General features: G+C 39.0%; 1 protein-coding gene across 2 annotated transcripts in view; it reads left to right on the top strand.

Moving 5' to 3' along the window:
* DNAH11 (dynein axonemal heavy chain 11) overlaps positions 1-16397 on the top strand; it is a 181987-nt gene that overhangs the window by 29120 nt on the left and 136470 nt on the right. For both annotated transcript variants that reach the window (XM_072153831.1, XM_072153832.1), the window contains exons 9-23: positions 600-767; positions 1494-1610; positions 2202-2339; positions 2417-2535; positions 2626-2821; positions 3033-3137; positions 6626-7021; positions 8052-8384; positions 9121-9375; positions 9462-9631; positions 10574-10796; positions 11283-11399; positions 11501-11587; positions 12717-12875; positions 14140-14223. In XM_072153831.1, coding sequence (XP_072009932.1) covers positions 600-767; positions 1494-1610; positions 2202-2339; positions 2417-2535; positions 2626-2821; positions 3033-3137; positions 6626-7021; positions 8052-8384; positions 9121-9375; positions 9462-9631; positions 10574-10796; positions 11283-11399; positions 11501-11587; positions 12717-12875; positions 14140-14223 — 2667 coding nt within the window. The remainder of the gene's footprint in view (positions 1-599; positions 768-1493; positions 1611-2201; positions 2340-2416; positions 2536-2625; positions 2822-3032; positions 3138-6625; positions 7022-8051; positions 8385-9120; positions 9376-9461; positions 9632-10573; positions 10797-11282; positions 11400-11500; positions 11588-12716; positions 12876-14139; positions 14224-16397) is intronic.

Here is a 16397-nt window from a genome sequence, read left to right on the forward strand (position 1 = left end):
ATGGGATGTCATGCCATTTGCCATATTGTTTTTGGAATTGTGGACAAATTCTATTCAAGGGCTGAGAGAAACGTATAAATCTCCTGTGTGTGGTATCTTGGTGTGAAGACCTCAAAATGTAACCATTCAAACAATTTTAAAAACATGAAAAAGACTTCTATACAGGGGAAAAGTTGGATAAACATTGTTTTGGTGGTATCGGCTGTAGTAGCGGACCTACTGTCTTAGGTAATCTGCACATGAAAGTCCTCGTTATCAGGCTGTTTTTTTCCACCTGTGTGTTATCGGTTTGTTAAGCCCAGGCAGTCAGCTTATACACGGGGTCATAGAAACCACGGGCGTTCTGTATGTGTGAGTCAATTGAAATACACGGGGCCGTGTGTTGGCCATTGAAACAACGACTATTTCATGGCCAAAAACAGTGTTCATGTACATATAGCCATTAGGTGTACAGTGACCTCCTGGTTTGGGGAATCAATATTGTTACGGGAATCGAGGAAAAGGAATGTTGAATTTTATCATTGAAAATGATAATCAGCGTACTGCTATCTTGGGGGAAAAAAACCTAAAAAAAACACTCTTCTGCTTTGTTTTTATAGCATATCCTGAAAACATCTATAGAATTTCAAAAGCTTGAAAAACTAGAGTTTGGAGGAAGTAAAGGGAACACATTGACTGAACAGGCCATGCATCTCCAGGAAGATTTTGATGAGAACTGTAAAGTTTTTAAAGAATATGCGCAAGATCCAACAGATTATACAAACATGGTATTGCTCTTCCTTACTCATTACTGCTTTATGAAAGCTCTTACCCTTATGTGGAAAATAATTTTATTACCAACCTGAGACCAGACACACTCACAGACTAGAATAATAAAGTATAATGTGCGCTACATAAAGAATTGAGCACCTAACAGCTGGTGATGAAAGTTCCTTCTGGTAGATGGAGGTTATAGTATAGCTCGAACACAAATTTGAGCCAAACCAGTAAACCAGATAATCGCCAAACTGGTTTGGTTATTATTCCAAATCATTTCACTAGGTTTCTTGAAAAAGTTATGATGATGTTAAGGGGGCTGCTTTGAGGCAAAATTTCCCATATCCCACCCTGGAAAACATTGTCATATTTATTTCCTTGTAGCCTACATAGGGATTTCATACACAAAAATATAGACAATTTCAATCAAGACTATCTGCTATTTTTATGTTTAATAAAAAGAGTATATAACAACAATAGTAATTATATATACTCCAAAAAATACATACAACATGGTAGGTTGATTAGATTGTGAGCCATATGGGGAAAGGACCAATTTGGGACTGGGACCGATTTGGCAAGCTCTGTGTAGCGCTGCATAATCTGTGTGTGCTATATAAATAAAGGAATTATTATTATTTATTATTATATAGGCAACACTGAAGCTGTAAAAAATGCTATAGTGATATGTGTAAAGATGTGTTGTATGATATAATATATACTTTTTTTTTAAACAGGAGTTTGAAATTTATTACACAGAATTTAAAGCTAAAGTTTTAGACCTTGAAACTCAAATTGCAACAATGATGTGTCTTGCCTTTAAAGACTGTTCGGGTTTAGAGTCTGCTTTTAAGGTAAGTGAGTTTGCACCAAAAATGTTGTGTTACGTACAGGATAGGATCTTTTAGGTTTGTTCTTAAGTTGAATTTGTATGTAATTCGGAACAGGTATATCTTATACAATTGGATTTCCATAATTTTGTGCTTTCATGGCAACAATTATTATCAATAAAACGTACAGACATCGTACAACTGAGCATTGTAGTCTGGGACTAAACAAAAGCATCCAGAGAGCTTCACCAGAGGTCACAGTGGGCAGAGAGGTCTGTCCTTAAGTAGGGACCACCTGACACAAAGGGTGTGGCCTCTCCTAAATATTTGTATTGCAAATGTAGCAGAACTTTTATGCATTTTTCTGTTAAAAACTAAGCTGACTGATATTCTTAGGTCAGATTGATGGTGAACATGCATACCCACTGCTCCAGTTAAACTCCAACATTCACACACTTAGCATTAACAACTCCTCAATTTTGTTGTACTTTTCTTACTTAGGCAACAAACTGGCGGCATGAAACTTCAGTCCCATAATTGTATTGTCATACAGTAAATATTCTCAAGTGACATATGTGTTTTTTTAAACCTGTGTTTGATCATTATTTCTTCTAGTTACTAGCCATCTCCGGTTATTTTCTTGAAAGACAGACCATATTGGATATATTCAGCCCAAATTATTTCATACTTCTCCAGATGTATAGTGAGGAACTTGATAAATGCAAATTATTGTATGATGAGCAACTTAAACAGGTGAGTATTGAATCCTTGTTAAATGACGTGAAATATAATTTATGGTAATTTCATGCTTGTGTTCTTTTTGTTTTGAGATGGAAGATTTTGTTGTACACAAAAATCTACCGGTCCTTTCTGGAGTATTGAAATGGACAAAGGAACTCAAAGACAGAATACAGACAATGTGGTCAAATTTCAGATTCATCCAGCATGAGTAAGCTGCAATCATATGGAACATAATAATTGAATGTATTAAATGTATAAAATTATTTTTTTATGATTTTGTTAATGTGATGTCTTTTAGAAGCATGGAAAGTCCAGAAGCTTCATCCATTTATCAGAAATACATGGAAATGATGACTTTGCTTGACCAGCACGAGGACAAAGCATATGAGCAGTGGATATCTAAAGTAGATGACATTTGCCATTTCAATCTAGACCAAACACTAATAAGACGTAACCATGATGATGGTCTACTCTGTGTGAACTTTGACCCCAAGGTACATAACCTTTTTATTAAAAAATAAGATAAATCAAGTGCATATCAAAGTTAACTTTTTAATTCTATTTTCTATCTGTCCACAGATTTTCTTTCTCTCTTATTTATAAATAAATACTTATTTATTATCTTTGGTCTTCATTGGAATTTGAAATCTTCTTTACAAATATATATATTTTTTAAAATATGTTTCTGTCAAATTCTATCTGCAGTTGGTAGCAGTGTTACGAGAAGTGAAATATCTTCAAGTACTGAATCATACAGACCTACCCAAGGCTGCATTAAATATTTTTGAAAAGAAGGAGATCCTACACAAGGTATTTCTATTTCATGACAATGCTTAAGATTTTTTGCTATTACTATTTTCTAGCTGACCTTAGCACACTCAAATTTAGTAACATTTTGGTAAAAGTGTTATTCATTACAAATTTTATTCCCATTGTGACAATTCATATTGCTATTTATTTTATGGTTCAGGGTTTGTATGACTTAACCTTAGGATCAACCTTAAATGGAACCTGTCACCAGATTTCACTAATAGGCCTAATAACACGTTCCCATAGCACTATGCTGACTTGTGCTCACACAGTTTTGGCTAAAAAAAATGCATACTTCCTATCCCCAGAAAATGAACTTTGTAAGCCTACCTGGCACCCTGCCATAAGGAGCAGCGAGCCCCAAGAGGCATGGCTATTGATGCCACTCGCTGTATCTCTTACCTCATGTCTGCCAGGAATAATAATAATGATCTTTATTTATATAGCAACATCAAATTTCATAGTGCTTTACAACTCACCTCTTCCCCTCCCTTCGACTGATGAGTAATCTTCTGCTATGCACTGCTGAAGGGGGGAGAGCAGACATGAGGAGAAAGATACAGTGCCTCACATGAATAACACGCTGCTTCTTTAGGCGGGATGCCAGCTAGGCTTACAACGTTCATTTTCTGGGGATAGGACCTATGCATTTTTTAAATCTAAAAACAGTGTGGGCACAAGTTAGTTTATTGCGTTGGGAACTTGTTATTAGGCTCATCAGTCAAAATCTGGTGGCAGGTTCATTTAAACATCCACCATTATTATAGGACACTATTTGCAACACCACTAGAGTTTGAGCTACAAGGAGCCTAAGAACTATATTGAGAGAAGGAAAAGGAGCCTTTCCCACATTTGCAAAAAATTTGTACTTTCTATCTGCTAAGCTGTCCAGACTGGGTGACGTCGGAGCACAACCCAGACATTTTGGTGCTGATAATGAGTTCCCTAAGTAAAATATAAATATAAAATTCTCAAAACAAAAAGAAAATGTAAATGTTTTCTAAATTCCAGTTTATACTGTTATTTTCAAAATATAGTGAAACTACATTTACTCTGAGAACTCTTCAGAAGGGCCTAACTGATATTTGCAAGTTCACCCAGTCACTAAAAAGTAGGAAATCCTCAAAAATAAGATTCCTCGTAAAAATTCCCCTAGAAGTTTGTTTGAAGAGGTCCTGTCACAGCTTCTGACATTTCTCTTTTAGTATATTCTAGTATTTACCAAAAAATAACAATTAGAGATTTTATTTCTTTAATGCTGTGTTTAACAGTTTTTCTGCTAAATAAGAAAAAAATATATAGTTCAGCATGAGGCATAACACAGAAATCCTCCGGTTATGTTTCAAGCTTTCATAAAGTGCACCAAGAAAAGAAGAACTGGAACTGCTAACATGTTGGTATCAGTGTTCGGCTTTTATGCCAGAATTTAGCTGCACCTAGAAGACTGCAAATCAGCATTGCCTTTGTCAAATGGGTGTAGGGGCAAACCACGAACTAGTAACATTTCATTAATTTATTTCTAGGATAAATAACAGAGAGCCTGGAAATCTCCGTTCTCTTTAGTAGAAAATGCTTCCGAATAATTTAATATGGTGGGTGGAGAGGGAATGGAGGTCATCTCAAATCTTTAACTGACATATAAACAGCCAATAACTTTCCAAAAAACGTTGTATAAAAGTAAATATAGGGGACTTTGAAACATATTTTATCAAAGAAAAAAATTTATTTGTAGGCTGCAGCTCAGTGAACTACTAAATTTGTGTAGAACTTTGTAGAAAGTGGAGTGAATGGAAGAAACGGAAAAACTCAGACTGTAAGAGCTAATAGGAAGTTTGTATCACAACCCAAGTACTAAGATGAGTGAATCATAAACTATTCGGATTCGTAGTTTAATACCAATACTACAAATAGAGGGCAACCACAAAGCTGATAAATACTGTTAAAAAAAACCCAGACATCGCCATGGCAAGTGTGCCCCACTCAGTAGTCAATAGTCTGAATGCCCCCCCCCCCACCTCACAGCAGCCAGAGTGCCCCCATGCCAGCCACAGTCCCCTCACAGTGTCCCCCCCCCCACATCAGTTATAGTACTCCCATGTCAGCCAGTGTCCTGATAGTGCTTCCTCACCAGCCAGAATGCCCCCCATTTACTTGCCTTTCCCCGCTGCCATGTAGAAAGCCACAGTTCCCCCATGCCAGCCAGAATCCACTCAGTGCCCCCCCCCCCCCCCACAGCAGCCACAGTGTTCCCATGTCAGCCAGAGTGTCCCGGCAGAGTGCTTCTTCACCAGCCAGAGTGCCCCCCACATTTACTCACCTTTCCCTGCTCTCCTGAAGAAAGCCAGAGTGCAGCCATGCCAGACAGAGTCCACTCATTGTGTCCCTCCCCACACACAGCAGCCAGAGTGTTCCCATGTCAGCCAGAGTGTCCCGCCAGAGTGCCCCTCACATTTACTCAATTTTCCACGCCCCCCTGAAGGAACCACAGTCTTCATCTTCTTTACTCTGTGTTTGCCGGCTGTATGCACGGGCTCTGAAGCCAGCAGACGTAATGTCAAGACCTCATCACATATGTTGGCTTGAGTGCCAGCCAAACAGCCACGGAAGACTGCTGCTTCTTTCGAGGGAGCAGATAACACAAGGCCCTCGGCAAGATTTGTCCCAGAAGCCTTGTGTTTGATGAATGTGAAATTAGGGCTGATCTCCTCCCACCAGAGAAGGTGCAGAGGAGAAGTTTGTTCAATGTTTTGGTACGCTCTCTATCGCCCACGGTCTATGAGGCAGGGCGAAGACTCAACAACTTCCTCCGGTCAGTAAGGGGGCAGCAAATTTTAATTGCTGCAATCAGTATTCAAGAGACTGACCTTGGCTCCAGCAGCAGTTAGTAAAAGTGGGAGACGTTTTTGGAAGGACACAGGTTTTTCCACTATGCTACTATTTTTTCTATCTGCAGAATTTATCTATTTTCACAAATGGAGAGTCGGACTGCTTTCCCTCTGTCCTGCTCCCTCCCTGTTTCCTGCTTCTGTGATGTGTGAGGTTCAGTAGTATACTGGCGCACGCGATCAGATTGTGGCGCATGGGCGCCGGCTTTCATGCGACACAAATGGGGGCGTGGCCATCGGACAAACTGCGGAATTTAACAATCTAATTGTGGCGCAAGATCAGCACTCACATACACCGGGAAGAAGGTGAATTCCAGCAAACCTTACCGGGAAACAACACATGCAGGAAATTGGAAGCACGATCTTGGTGAATCGTGGCAGCCCCGAATCCTCGCCGGACATTCCGGATTGGCGGCGTCAATGGGACGGGTAAGTAAATGTGCCCCAATAACTTGTATTGTGCCAGGCTGAATCAGTGACCAGAAGATATAATTGCATTTGTGTATACAAAGAAAGAGGTTTACATTGATAAACTATAAATTAATGGTGGCCTGTTACAGAAAACCCAATATAATATCTAAAAGTTCTTTCTCTTTTCTCAAGTATATTGGCAGTTTGGAGCTTTTAGTCCATTGGTACAATACAGTGAAGAAGTCCGTGCTGGAAGTAGAATACCCCTTGATCAAGGATGACATTGCGGCTATCGATAAACAGCTGAGAGATGCGGAGGAACGATATACATGGAACAGTGGCGACTGCTGGGATTACATTGTGCAAGTAAAGTCTGTAGTCTACGATTTGGAGAGGAGATTACAGAAATCTAAAGACAATTTAACAACAATGCAGCAAATTATGAATTCATGGGCTGAACAGGCATTGTTTTCACGGAAAGACAATAAGAAAGAATCCCTAATCAATCTGGAAGATAAAAATGAAAGATTAAGTAAAAAGTATAAATCAATCCAAGAAGACGGCTATAAACTGCGCACCTTAGCTGAGGTACTTGCTTTCCTTTTATATCTACTTTAAGTCCTTCTTTTGCATAGTATCTACTTAAGGTGCAAATAATTGTTTATTGTAAGATCTTATGGCCAGTATAATGTGCTACCATAGTTATATGAACGATAAACATAGAAAATGTCAATTTAGAGCCTTGTGTATTACACCAGCTTCATTTACTGCAAAGCTCAGATGCCGAGAGCTCCAGACCACAGTGAGTATAAATGTTTTTTTAAAGGAAATGTATGGCCTCCTTCCTTCTAAAATACATTTTTATAATTATGCTAATGAGCCCAAAGGGTAACCCCTCCATGTTTCAAAGACTGTTTCACTGCATCGTCCTGCTGTGCAAGGGGGGGGGGGGGCTCCTTGCACAGTGTAAAAGTCTGGGAATCTGCAGCATAAAGGGGCTCTGGTAATAACCTATAGCCCTTCATCTCAATAGCAAATATCAGTTGATTTTAGAAGGAAGGTGGCCATGGATAACAAATATAGGAATATTAACACAGTCACAGTACCTGGATCTATGAGTAGAGTGCCCTTGATTTATCATGCTTGTTCTTTAATGTTAATTTCCTTTGACGGGCAGAGGGAACTCATACAGGGTAATTTGGGACACTAAACCACCAGTCCATAAGAACCTGTGGGTGGATTAGTGTCCCAGATCCCCCTGACAGGTTCCCTCTTCAGCTCTACAGCTCCACCTTCTGTTAGGCCTCTGTTATTAACAATAGAAAATGTATTGCCACAGCCTGCCGATATGAGGGAAGGACTGCACTCATTGTGGTGTGCACTGTGCCTTAATCAATACCATATATTCACATTATGTAGCATAAAAGTTGCACATTCACATAAGCTTTTACAGACTTCTGTAATATCCTTTGGGGGTGATCTTGTGTAGACATAGTGGTAATGTCTGTTATGTTGGTATATAGATATCCATTTGCTTGTATTCTCTTTTTACATTAATAAAATATAAGAGTAGTCATCCATAATTGCTTCTTCTATGTGTATTTTTATTTTCCTACAGGAAAACATGAAACTCTTAAAGGCTGTACCAGATGTTGATGCATGGAAAATCTATATGGAGTATATGGACGACATTGTTACCGACGGACTGTATAACACGATTCATCATTCGCTGGTGTTCTTTGTAGACAACACAAATGATAGATTAAATCCGGCCCCATTATTTGAGGCGCAAATGTGTCTCAGTGGCAATGAAATTGTATTTAAGCCCTCCTTACAGAAAGAAGATGGGGACGGCCTCTATGATCTCATGGAAGAGCTTTTAGGTGACATTTTCAAAATATCAGGACAAGTTAAAAGAATTGCAAAACATTTTGGCGAAGACAGTTACCAGGTAGATACAAAACATATATGTATATTTCACCGAGTCCTTCTATAGAAAGCTTTAGTTTACTTCCAGTGAATAGAATCTGTCTATGATCATGTGATGGACAGGCAGGTGCACGAGCCGTTAGTATCATCACTTGGACTATGATTACTCTCTGTAATACTATGAGGAATTGATACAGTAAGAATATTGAAAAATGATATTATTATTTACCGTAAGTGGCCAACCCCTTTAACTTGGGTATACAGGCGGTCCCTGGGTTACATACAAGATAGGTTCTGTAGGTTTGTTCTTAAGTTGAATTTGTATGCAAGTCAGAACTGTACATTTTCTAATTGTAACTCCAGACAAATTTTTTTGGTCTCTGACTATTGGATTTTAAAAATTTTGGATTGTCATCAGAACCAGGATTAGCAATAAGGCTCAATTACAGATGCCTTTAATAACGAAGGCTAAAGTACAGTAAATTACCAGAGGTCCGTTTGTAACTAGGGGTCATCTGTAAGTCAGGTGTTCTTAAGTAGGGGGCCGTCGGTAAACTGTACTTCTTGCAGATATAAAACCAAGTCTACCATGAGTACATTTGCTGTGCTGTTTATATGTATTCAGTTAATTCCTTTCGGAAGGTACAATAACTATATCTCACATCTATATGTCTAGATGATACACATCTCAGCATTGATATGAGCGCCTTGTATCTGTGCTAAACATGTTAAGGCTCTGCTATATTATCATTTCTCAGAATGACCTAGATGAAATGAGTGACCTTTCATCCATTCGACAAGGAATTATGGACAAGATTTCAATCGTTATCAGCAAAGTCATAGATTTCAGGAGCACTTATGATTCCTATTCTTACCTGTGGACGGACGATAGGTCAGAGTTCATGAGACAGTTTCTTTTATATGGTCATGTGTTGACCTCAGAAGAAATTGAGTCTCATGTTGATGACGGGGTTCCAGAAAATCCACCCACCATAGAACAGTTTAAAGAACAGGTAAGGAGCGAGACATGGACTTATTGCACCATATTCCATATCCAATGAAAATTTATGAATATTAAAAACATGCCTTTTTGTTCTAGATTGATATCTATGAAAACCTTTATACTCAGATGTTTTCATCTGAGGATACCAAGGTCTTTGAAAGTTGGTTTCGGCTGGACTTGAAACCCTTTAAGATGAGCTTACTTCTGATCATACGAAAGTGGAGCTGGATGTTAAAAGAGCATCTCCTCAGATTTGTTGTAGACAGGTGAGCAGCTCCTGCATTGCTTTGCACTTCTGGTTGATATGTTTTCAGTTACATATTGGTGTCCCTATGGTAAAATGATGAGAACAAGGTCAAGCACATTTGACCTGTAATTTTTGTAATAATCATGATTGGTGGTTGATGTATTATTTGCGTTGAGTCTACTAATTCCCCTAAAACAATGGATTTCCCTAAAACAGTGGAAACATTGTTAATTTACTATTAGTATTGGTAAATTAGGCTGTTTCTATTAGTGTGCATTCACACATTCCATTTTGATACAGTTTTTAAAGCTGCTCAAGACTGAATGAATAAGGGAGTGAAGCTATTTAAAAAAAATATTTCAACGTCTTTTTTATAATCCATTTCTAGTATTGGCCTAGAATAAACACAGCGACAAGTAAAATGGGGTCTGTTCTTAAAGGGGTTGACTGCTCCATAGGCCATTGTTGATACTAAGGGCCAATAATAATAATATGAAGCACCAATGCTCAGGATAGGACATCGGTAGAAAATCAGTGGCGTTTCCCACCTGTACCCCTTATCGGTTAGCAGTTCTGGTGTCCTTACCTATTCCTCCACTGTATGTGTTCTGGCTCCCAAATCCTGATTGATGCAAAGTCCAGTTCCAGACCTACACTAATCTGATATTGACCTATACTGCCCGAAAGGGAACCAGGGACCTCTTTACCAGAGCCAAGACTGAAATGTCAGATTTATTTATAAAAAAAAGGATTTCAGATGAAATTTTAGTTTTGACATCATTTAAAGGCCGTCTTTTTTTTTTTTTTTTTTTTTTTTTTATGGTAAGAATAGAACAATATTATTAACTTTATGCAAAAATAAAACAACCTTCACGACGTAAGACAAAACAGTAATGTGAAAAAAGTATTAAACTTTTATTTTTCCTTTATTGATGTATGAATTTATTTTTTTTACTCCTAGTTTGTCTGACCTAGAGGAATTTATTAAGGTGACAGATGCCGGTCTTCAAAAGAACGTTCCTGAAGGAGATTATAATGCACTAGTGGGAGTTATGGAGCACATTCTGGCTGTGAGGGACAGACAGACAACAACTGATGAGATGTTTGAACCTATAAAACAAACCATTGCCTTGTTAGAAAGTTATGGACAAAAACTTCCGGATCAGATTTACACACAACTGGAGGTAACTCTTCTCTGAGTTCTCATTTGCAACTCGTGAGTATTCCTACAAAACACTTAAAGGACATCTACCACCAGATTTACTGATGGTAGATGTCCCAAACTTACTTGCTCATCCCATCTGTCCGGGGATGATCTCGCTTTTATGAAGTCCTGGGACATCGGCATTGTTCTAAAAAAGACTTTATTAAGGTATCCAAATGAACCGGAGGAGCTCCAGGCTACATCAACCTCCGTGTTCACGGCATCTGGCCCGCCCACTGTTCGTGATGTCAGCTATTAGCAGGAGGCGGAGCCGAGATTAGAAAACTCAGTAGTCTTTGTAATAACATTCAAATAAAAATTCACATACTGTACGAAACAGAGTTAGTCTATAAAATAAACATTGCTTCTTTGCAAATTGCGTGATGGGTCTTATCAGTACCTGGCCATGCAGTTTTATTATTTAATAAGTGTTTTTAGTTTTTTAAAAAAACATTTTCTCCTTTAGGAGCTGCCAGAGAAATGGAACAACACCAAAAAAACTGCAATTACTGTAAAACATGACTTGGCTCCCCTGCAGATCGCAGAGGTTTCGGTTGTTAGGAAAAGATGTGTTGCCTTTGATGTAAGTGCGGTTCTATATCACACTATGTATTTTAATGTACAGGAAACTATGAAACAAAATCATGGACGCTCTCTTTAATGTATGTTTTTGTTTTGTAACAGATGAAACAGAACTATTTTAGGGAGATATTTTGCCTGGGAGCTCCATTCTCATACAGCTCCCAACATCCATACAATCTTCTGGATAAGGTGCGTCAAAATAACAGACAACTGTTTTCTAGATATTTAAAGGATCCTGACAACAAATTCACAAATCCTATCTTCCAAGCTTTTTTTGATTGACTGGTCGCTCCTCATTTGTTTACATGTAGACAATTGTCGAAGGGGTGACCCTGGAATGGAAAAAAATAGTAAAATGAATCTTCCCCCTCATAGACATTAGATTACAGCCATTTATTTATCAGATTAAAAACAATGGGGCAGATTTATAAAAAGTGTGCTATGGTTAGACGGCGCAGAGTTAGACTAGACCAGTGATGGCAAACCTTTTAGTGGCCGAGTGCCCAAAAAACAACCCAAAACCCCCCTTATTTATTGCACGGTGCCAACCAAAAATGAAAGCAGTAACTTGTTGAATAACAGGGAGCAATAACTTTCAATCATATTGGCCTCTTGAGGACACCAACACAGTAGAAAGACTGAAAATTTGCATCATTTTAGCTTCTTTCCAGTTTCCCTCTGTACTCAGAGAATCCAGTAGAAGGTCCTCCAAAGATAATTCGGTCCTGTCTATTCATTCTCCCTCTTCCTACAGTCCCAAGTAGCGAAGTAAGTATCAAAATATGACTGAAAGCAGCATCTTTTAAGTTGCTTGGAACTGCAGAAAGATTCTTTGAGTCCTGTCTGATGTGCTGGGGCGATGGCCCGAGTGCCCACAGAAAGGGCTCTGAGTGCCGCCTCTGGCACCCGTGCCATGGGTTCGCCACCACTGGACTAGACCGTCTTAATCTGCACCAGATTCATATAAGTGTCTGGTGCTGGGTGATAAATCTGGTGCAGTATAAGACTGTCTAGTTGAACTCTGCACCTCCTATTAGTTGGCTTACTTTACGCCAGAAAATTAGGGAAAAATTCTGTTGTGTCAACAGTATTTTCAACCCACTGACCTTTTTGGTGTAAGGCCATGCCCCTTTATCATAGGCCACGCCCCTTTATCGTAGGCCACACCACTTTTGTCAGGCTAGTCGTAGGAGAGCCAGAAAAAACCTGGCTAAAACCGTTTTATAAATGTGGTGCAGGCAGTTTTTGTAGTGTAAACTACAACATAATTCTCTCATAGACAGATTAATAAATCTCCCCCAATGCCTTTCTCCCTCAGGCCAACCAGGATCTACACGCCTTAGAGATAGAAGTAAAAGAGATACAAGAATCTGCTGATCTGTTTGATGTTGCAGTTCCCGATTATAAGCAAATGAAAAAATGTCGTGAAGAGATAAAACTGCTTAAGGAATTATGGGACATAATATATAATGTACAGGTACTGATTTTCTTATTTCTATGCCTGAGCCTTACATTTTGTAGATGTTACAGTTTTATAACTGGGTATGGTAGAAGCATAGATGTCATAATGGGTATTCTATATGCTCCATTAGATATACTCCTTTGGTAGCCACTTGATAAAATCAGTCACTTGAGAAATAAATAGTTAAACAATTAAAGGGTTGTCCCACTATTAAAAAAATGTAGTGGCTGGGGAAGGATTTTTAAAATAATAAAGCTTTACTCACCTGCTCCAGCACTCCCGGTGTTCTTGGAAGCTGTGCTCCTGTTTGTTTACAGGGACACGGATGCTCCGATCTGACAACTTCTGGATGGTCTTACACGCCCACCCGTTATGGAGCACCGGAGCAGGTGTATAAAGCTTTAATCTTTTAAAAAGCACTCCCAGCCCGGCTGCTAAATTTTTATAATAGTAGGACAACTCCTTTAAGTTAGGGATCCAAGGATATGAAGGATACTTGTGGACATTTATAAATGCCCTACCAAATACTAGCAAATACCCTCCCTTTATAGGAATTTCCATAAAAACAGCCTTCATTTAGTGATTTTGGACACTCTAAGTTGCTACATTGTAAGTACTCCAGCCTCTTCATGCACAGCGCCTTTCACAATCCTATAGAATAGTTTATACCTACTGAATCTTACCATATACATAATAAGGAGAGTCAATTGTTAACCATATTAATTATCAACCTGTTAAAACATGCATTGGATTCATAGATGAAAGTCCATGATTAAGGACTAATTTGCGGTCCTAAACACGTAGGTTTCCAGGTATCTATGGATATGCTACATATTTCAACATGATGCTAATGAATCCAGAATTTTAATAAAGATACTGGATTGACCTTCTGTGGTGTTTCCGCTTGAGCCAGCGATTTAGCCGTAGCACTGCACATAGCCACAGGCAAGTGGTGAAGCTAATTTGCAGTCCGTGGTGAGCACTGTGATGTATAAAGTTTATATCCACATTGAACACTAAAATCTCCCTTTTGACAGCTGCTAAATCCATGGCTGGTAGGAAAAGGATTTGCTATTGTTTTATACCTACTTTTACCAATCTATACAAATATGCCGAATTGGGTAAAGTCAGTAATGGATTATATTGATCAAAATATGACCGTTTCATGGGAAATTCAAGTGTATTTTTTAAAGACATTTATGAGAGCCTAAGGTTAGGATTTATACTGTATGTGTGTGATTGTCACTTGAATTTACCATATCTTCTATATGTTTAATAGAGCAGTATTGCCGATTGGGTTAAAACGCAGTGGAGGCAGATTAATGTGGAACAGATGGACGTTGAGCTAAGAAGGTTTTCAAAGGCAAGTTCCACAGCTGTTGCTTTATGAAATGCTTTGCTTAAAAATATTGTTCTGTAATATACAATTCAAAAAGCATTAAGCCACATAATGAATTGTTTAGTGGTGAGTTGAAAACTTTTTCTTCTTCCCCAGATTTAACAGTTCCATTTACGTTTTATCTATAGTTTGACAGTAGTTTTCTATTACTTTACTTAATAAAAAGGATTTACTTGGGAAATGCAACCAGTTTGTAATTGGTAGGAAAGTCTGATCCTCTCGCCTTGATCAGAACAACAAAGGGTCATTTTGAAAATTGATCTATCGGAAATCTGGAGATACAATCAAGATCTATGACACACTGAGGCACATTTACTTAGGCTTTGCGACGCACTTTTTTTCGGACTGTGCCCTATTTTCACAGGTATTTAAGTAGCGGGTGCGTTGCAATTGTGTCGCATTGTGGCACAGCTGTGCTGGCTTCCATGCAACACAATTTAGAGGTGATCGACTGATTCGGACTGAGGGCGGAATTTTACTTTCAAATTGTGTCGCAAGCCCAAGCACTTACATGCACCACTAAAAAGATGGTTGGACCAGTGCGGAGAGTGACACATTCATGATATCGGGCGCACGATCTTAGTGAATCGCGGCACAGTGCATTGGAGTTGGACAATGCACTTTTTGTGACTGGGTAAGTAAATGTGCCCCACTGTGTCTCACCGGACTGTGACCAAGCAACAAAATATAGAGCAAGTCCTATTCTCCCCATTTTTGCAGCATGGCCATTTAGCTTTCTTCCAGCTCATCCCCCCGTCTCTACCTGGACCAGCCTGGTTTTCGGGCTATTTTTGCATATGTTCATGCATAAAATGGTCTACTCTATCTCCTCCTTCAGCAACTCCTCCTCCCATCTCACAGTCGACAGCTCAGTCTGATACTGCTCAATCCTGCTGTCTTCTTCCTTCAGCCATGTACCCTCCTCCTCCATCTGAAGCACTCACTCACTACTCAGTCCTTCTTCCTTTTTGGATGGGTAAATCGATCCAATAAAATTTCTTTTACTTATATAGACACTGTGATAATAATATTACTCCTCCACAGTTTGTTATATATATATTTTTTTCTTTCTTTGTGTTTCATTCTGCCTGTTATAAATCATTAGGCTCCATTTGTTTAAGACCAGCCAGAAGATGAGCCTGGCAGGGTGGTTATAAAACCCCAGGGAGTCTATGCTTGATCAGAGAAGCATGGTCTTCCTAAGTGGTAAAATTAACACCTTTCGGCCAGAGTAGTCTAGCTAGTGGGGGATGAAAAGAAGCCACAGACTGCATGTTTTTCCCTCCAAATTCAGACAAAGGGGAATATCATAGCTGTCCATAACTGGGACATAATTCATAATTATAGGTCCCAAGTTACACAGGACAGTTGTGGGGTCTAGACACACTTCTGGACCGAAAATCAGAACATTAGCTGCAATGGAAGGCAGCCAATAGCCGAACACCCCTGATATTAGGCTAATGGGGGTTAATGGGAATAACATACCTGTTTGGTTGGAAGCCATGGCACAATTGTGCCATCTCCCAATCAAAAGTTATGGGGTTCTGATAAAAACCCAGACCCAAAAAGTAGCTCACTGATGGGAGGGGGATAGAAAAATCCCCCTCACAGTGACATCACAGCCAGGGGTGGGGGTCAAAAAATCACCTGGGCTTAAATTAATGAAGCAGCCACATAGTAGTGTTCAGACTGAGTGACTCTATGACAATAGAAGGCTGGATCGATGTTTATGCCCTGTCCTCGGGCCAAAGAATTTCTTCCTATTCCACTAGCAAGAATTTTTTGTTTCTTCTTCCATAACTGTTTGTAAGTATTGTATGTGTATTGTTTTAATCTTTTTTTTTCATTTTATCTGACAATTTAATTCTTTGAGTGTACTGCATTTTTATGTAAATTAAAACTTTTTAATAAGCCTCTGCTTGTAGCCTTAAAGAATCTGAGTCTCTGAAGGGAATCACGTTACCAGAGGTCATTATTAGCATAGTCCATGTAGTAAGCGATTGCATGTTCTGTGTGAGTTTATAATTGTAATATAGTGTAAGTAGTGAGTGCATGTGCTGAGTTATCATCAGGGTGCATTGTCTGTGTGGTTGAGGTGCCTACGGCCTTCTTTGCATAAGTAACTCGTGGGTGGTGGC

This window comes from Engystomops pustulosus, chromosome 5, assembly GCF_040894005.1.
Source record: "Engystomops pustulosus chromosome 5, aEngPut4.maternal, whole genome shotgun sequence".
Classification (NCBI taxonomy): Eukaryota; Metazoa; Chordata; class Amphibia; order Anura; family Leptodactylidae; genus Engystomops; species Engystomops pustulosus.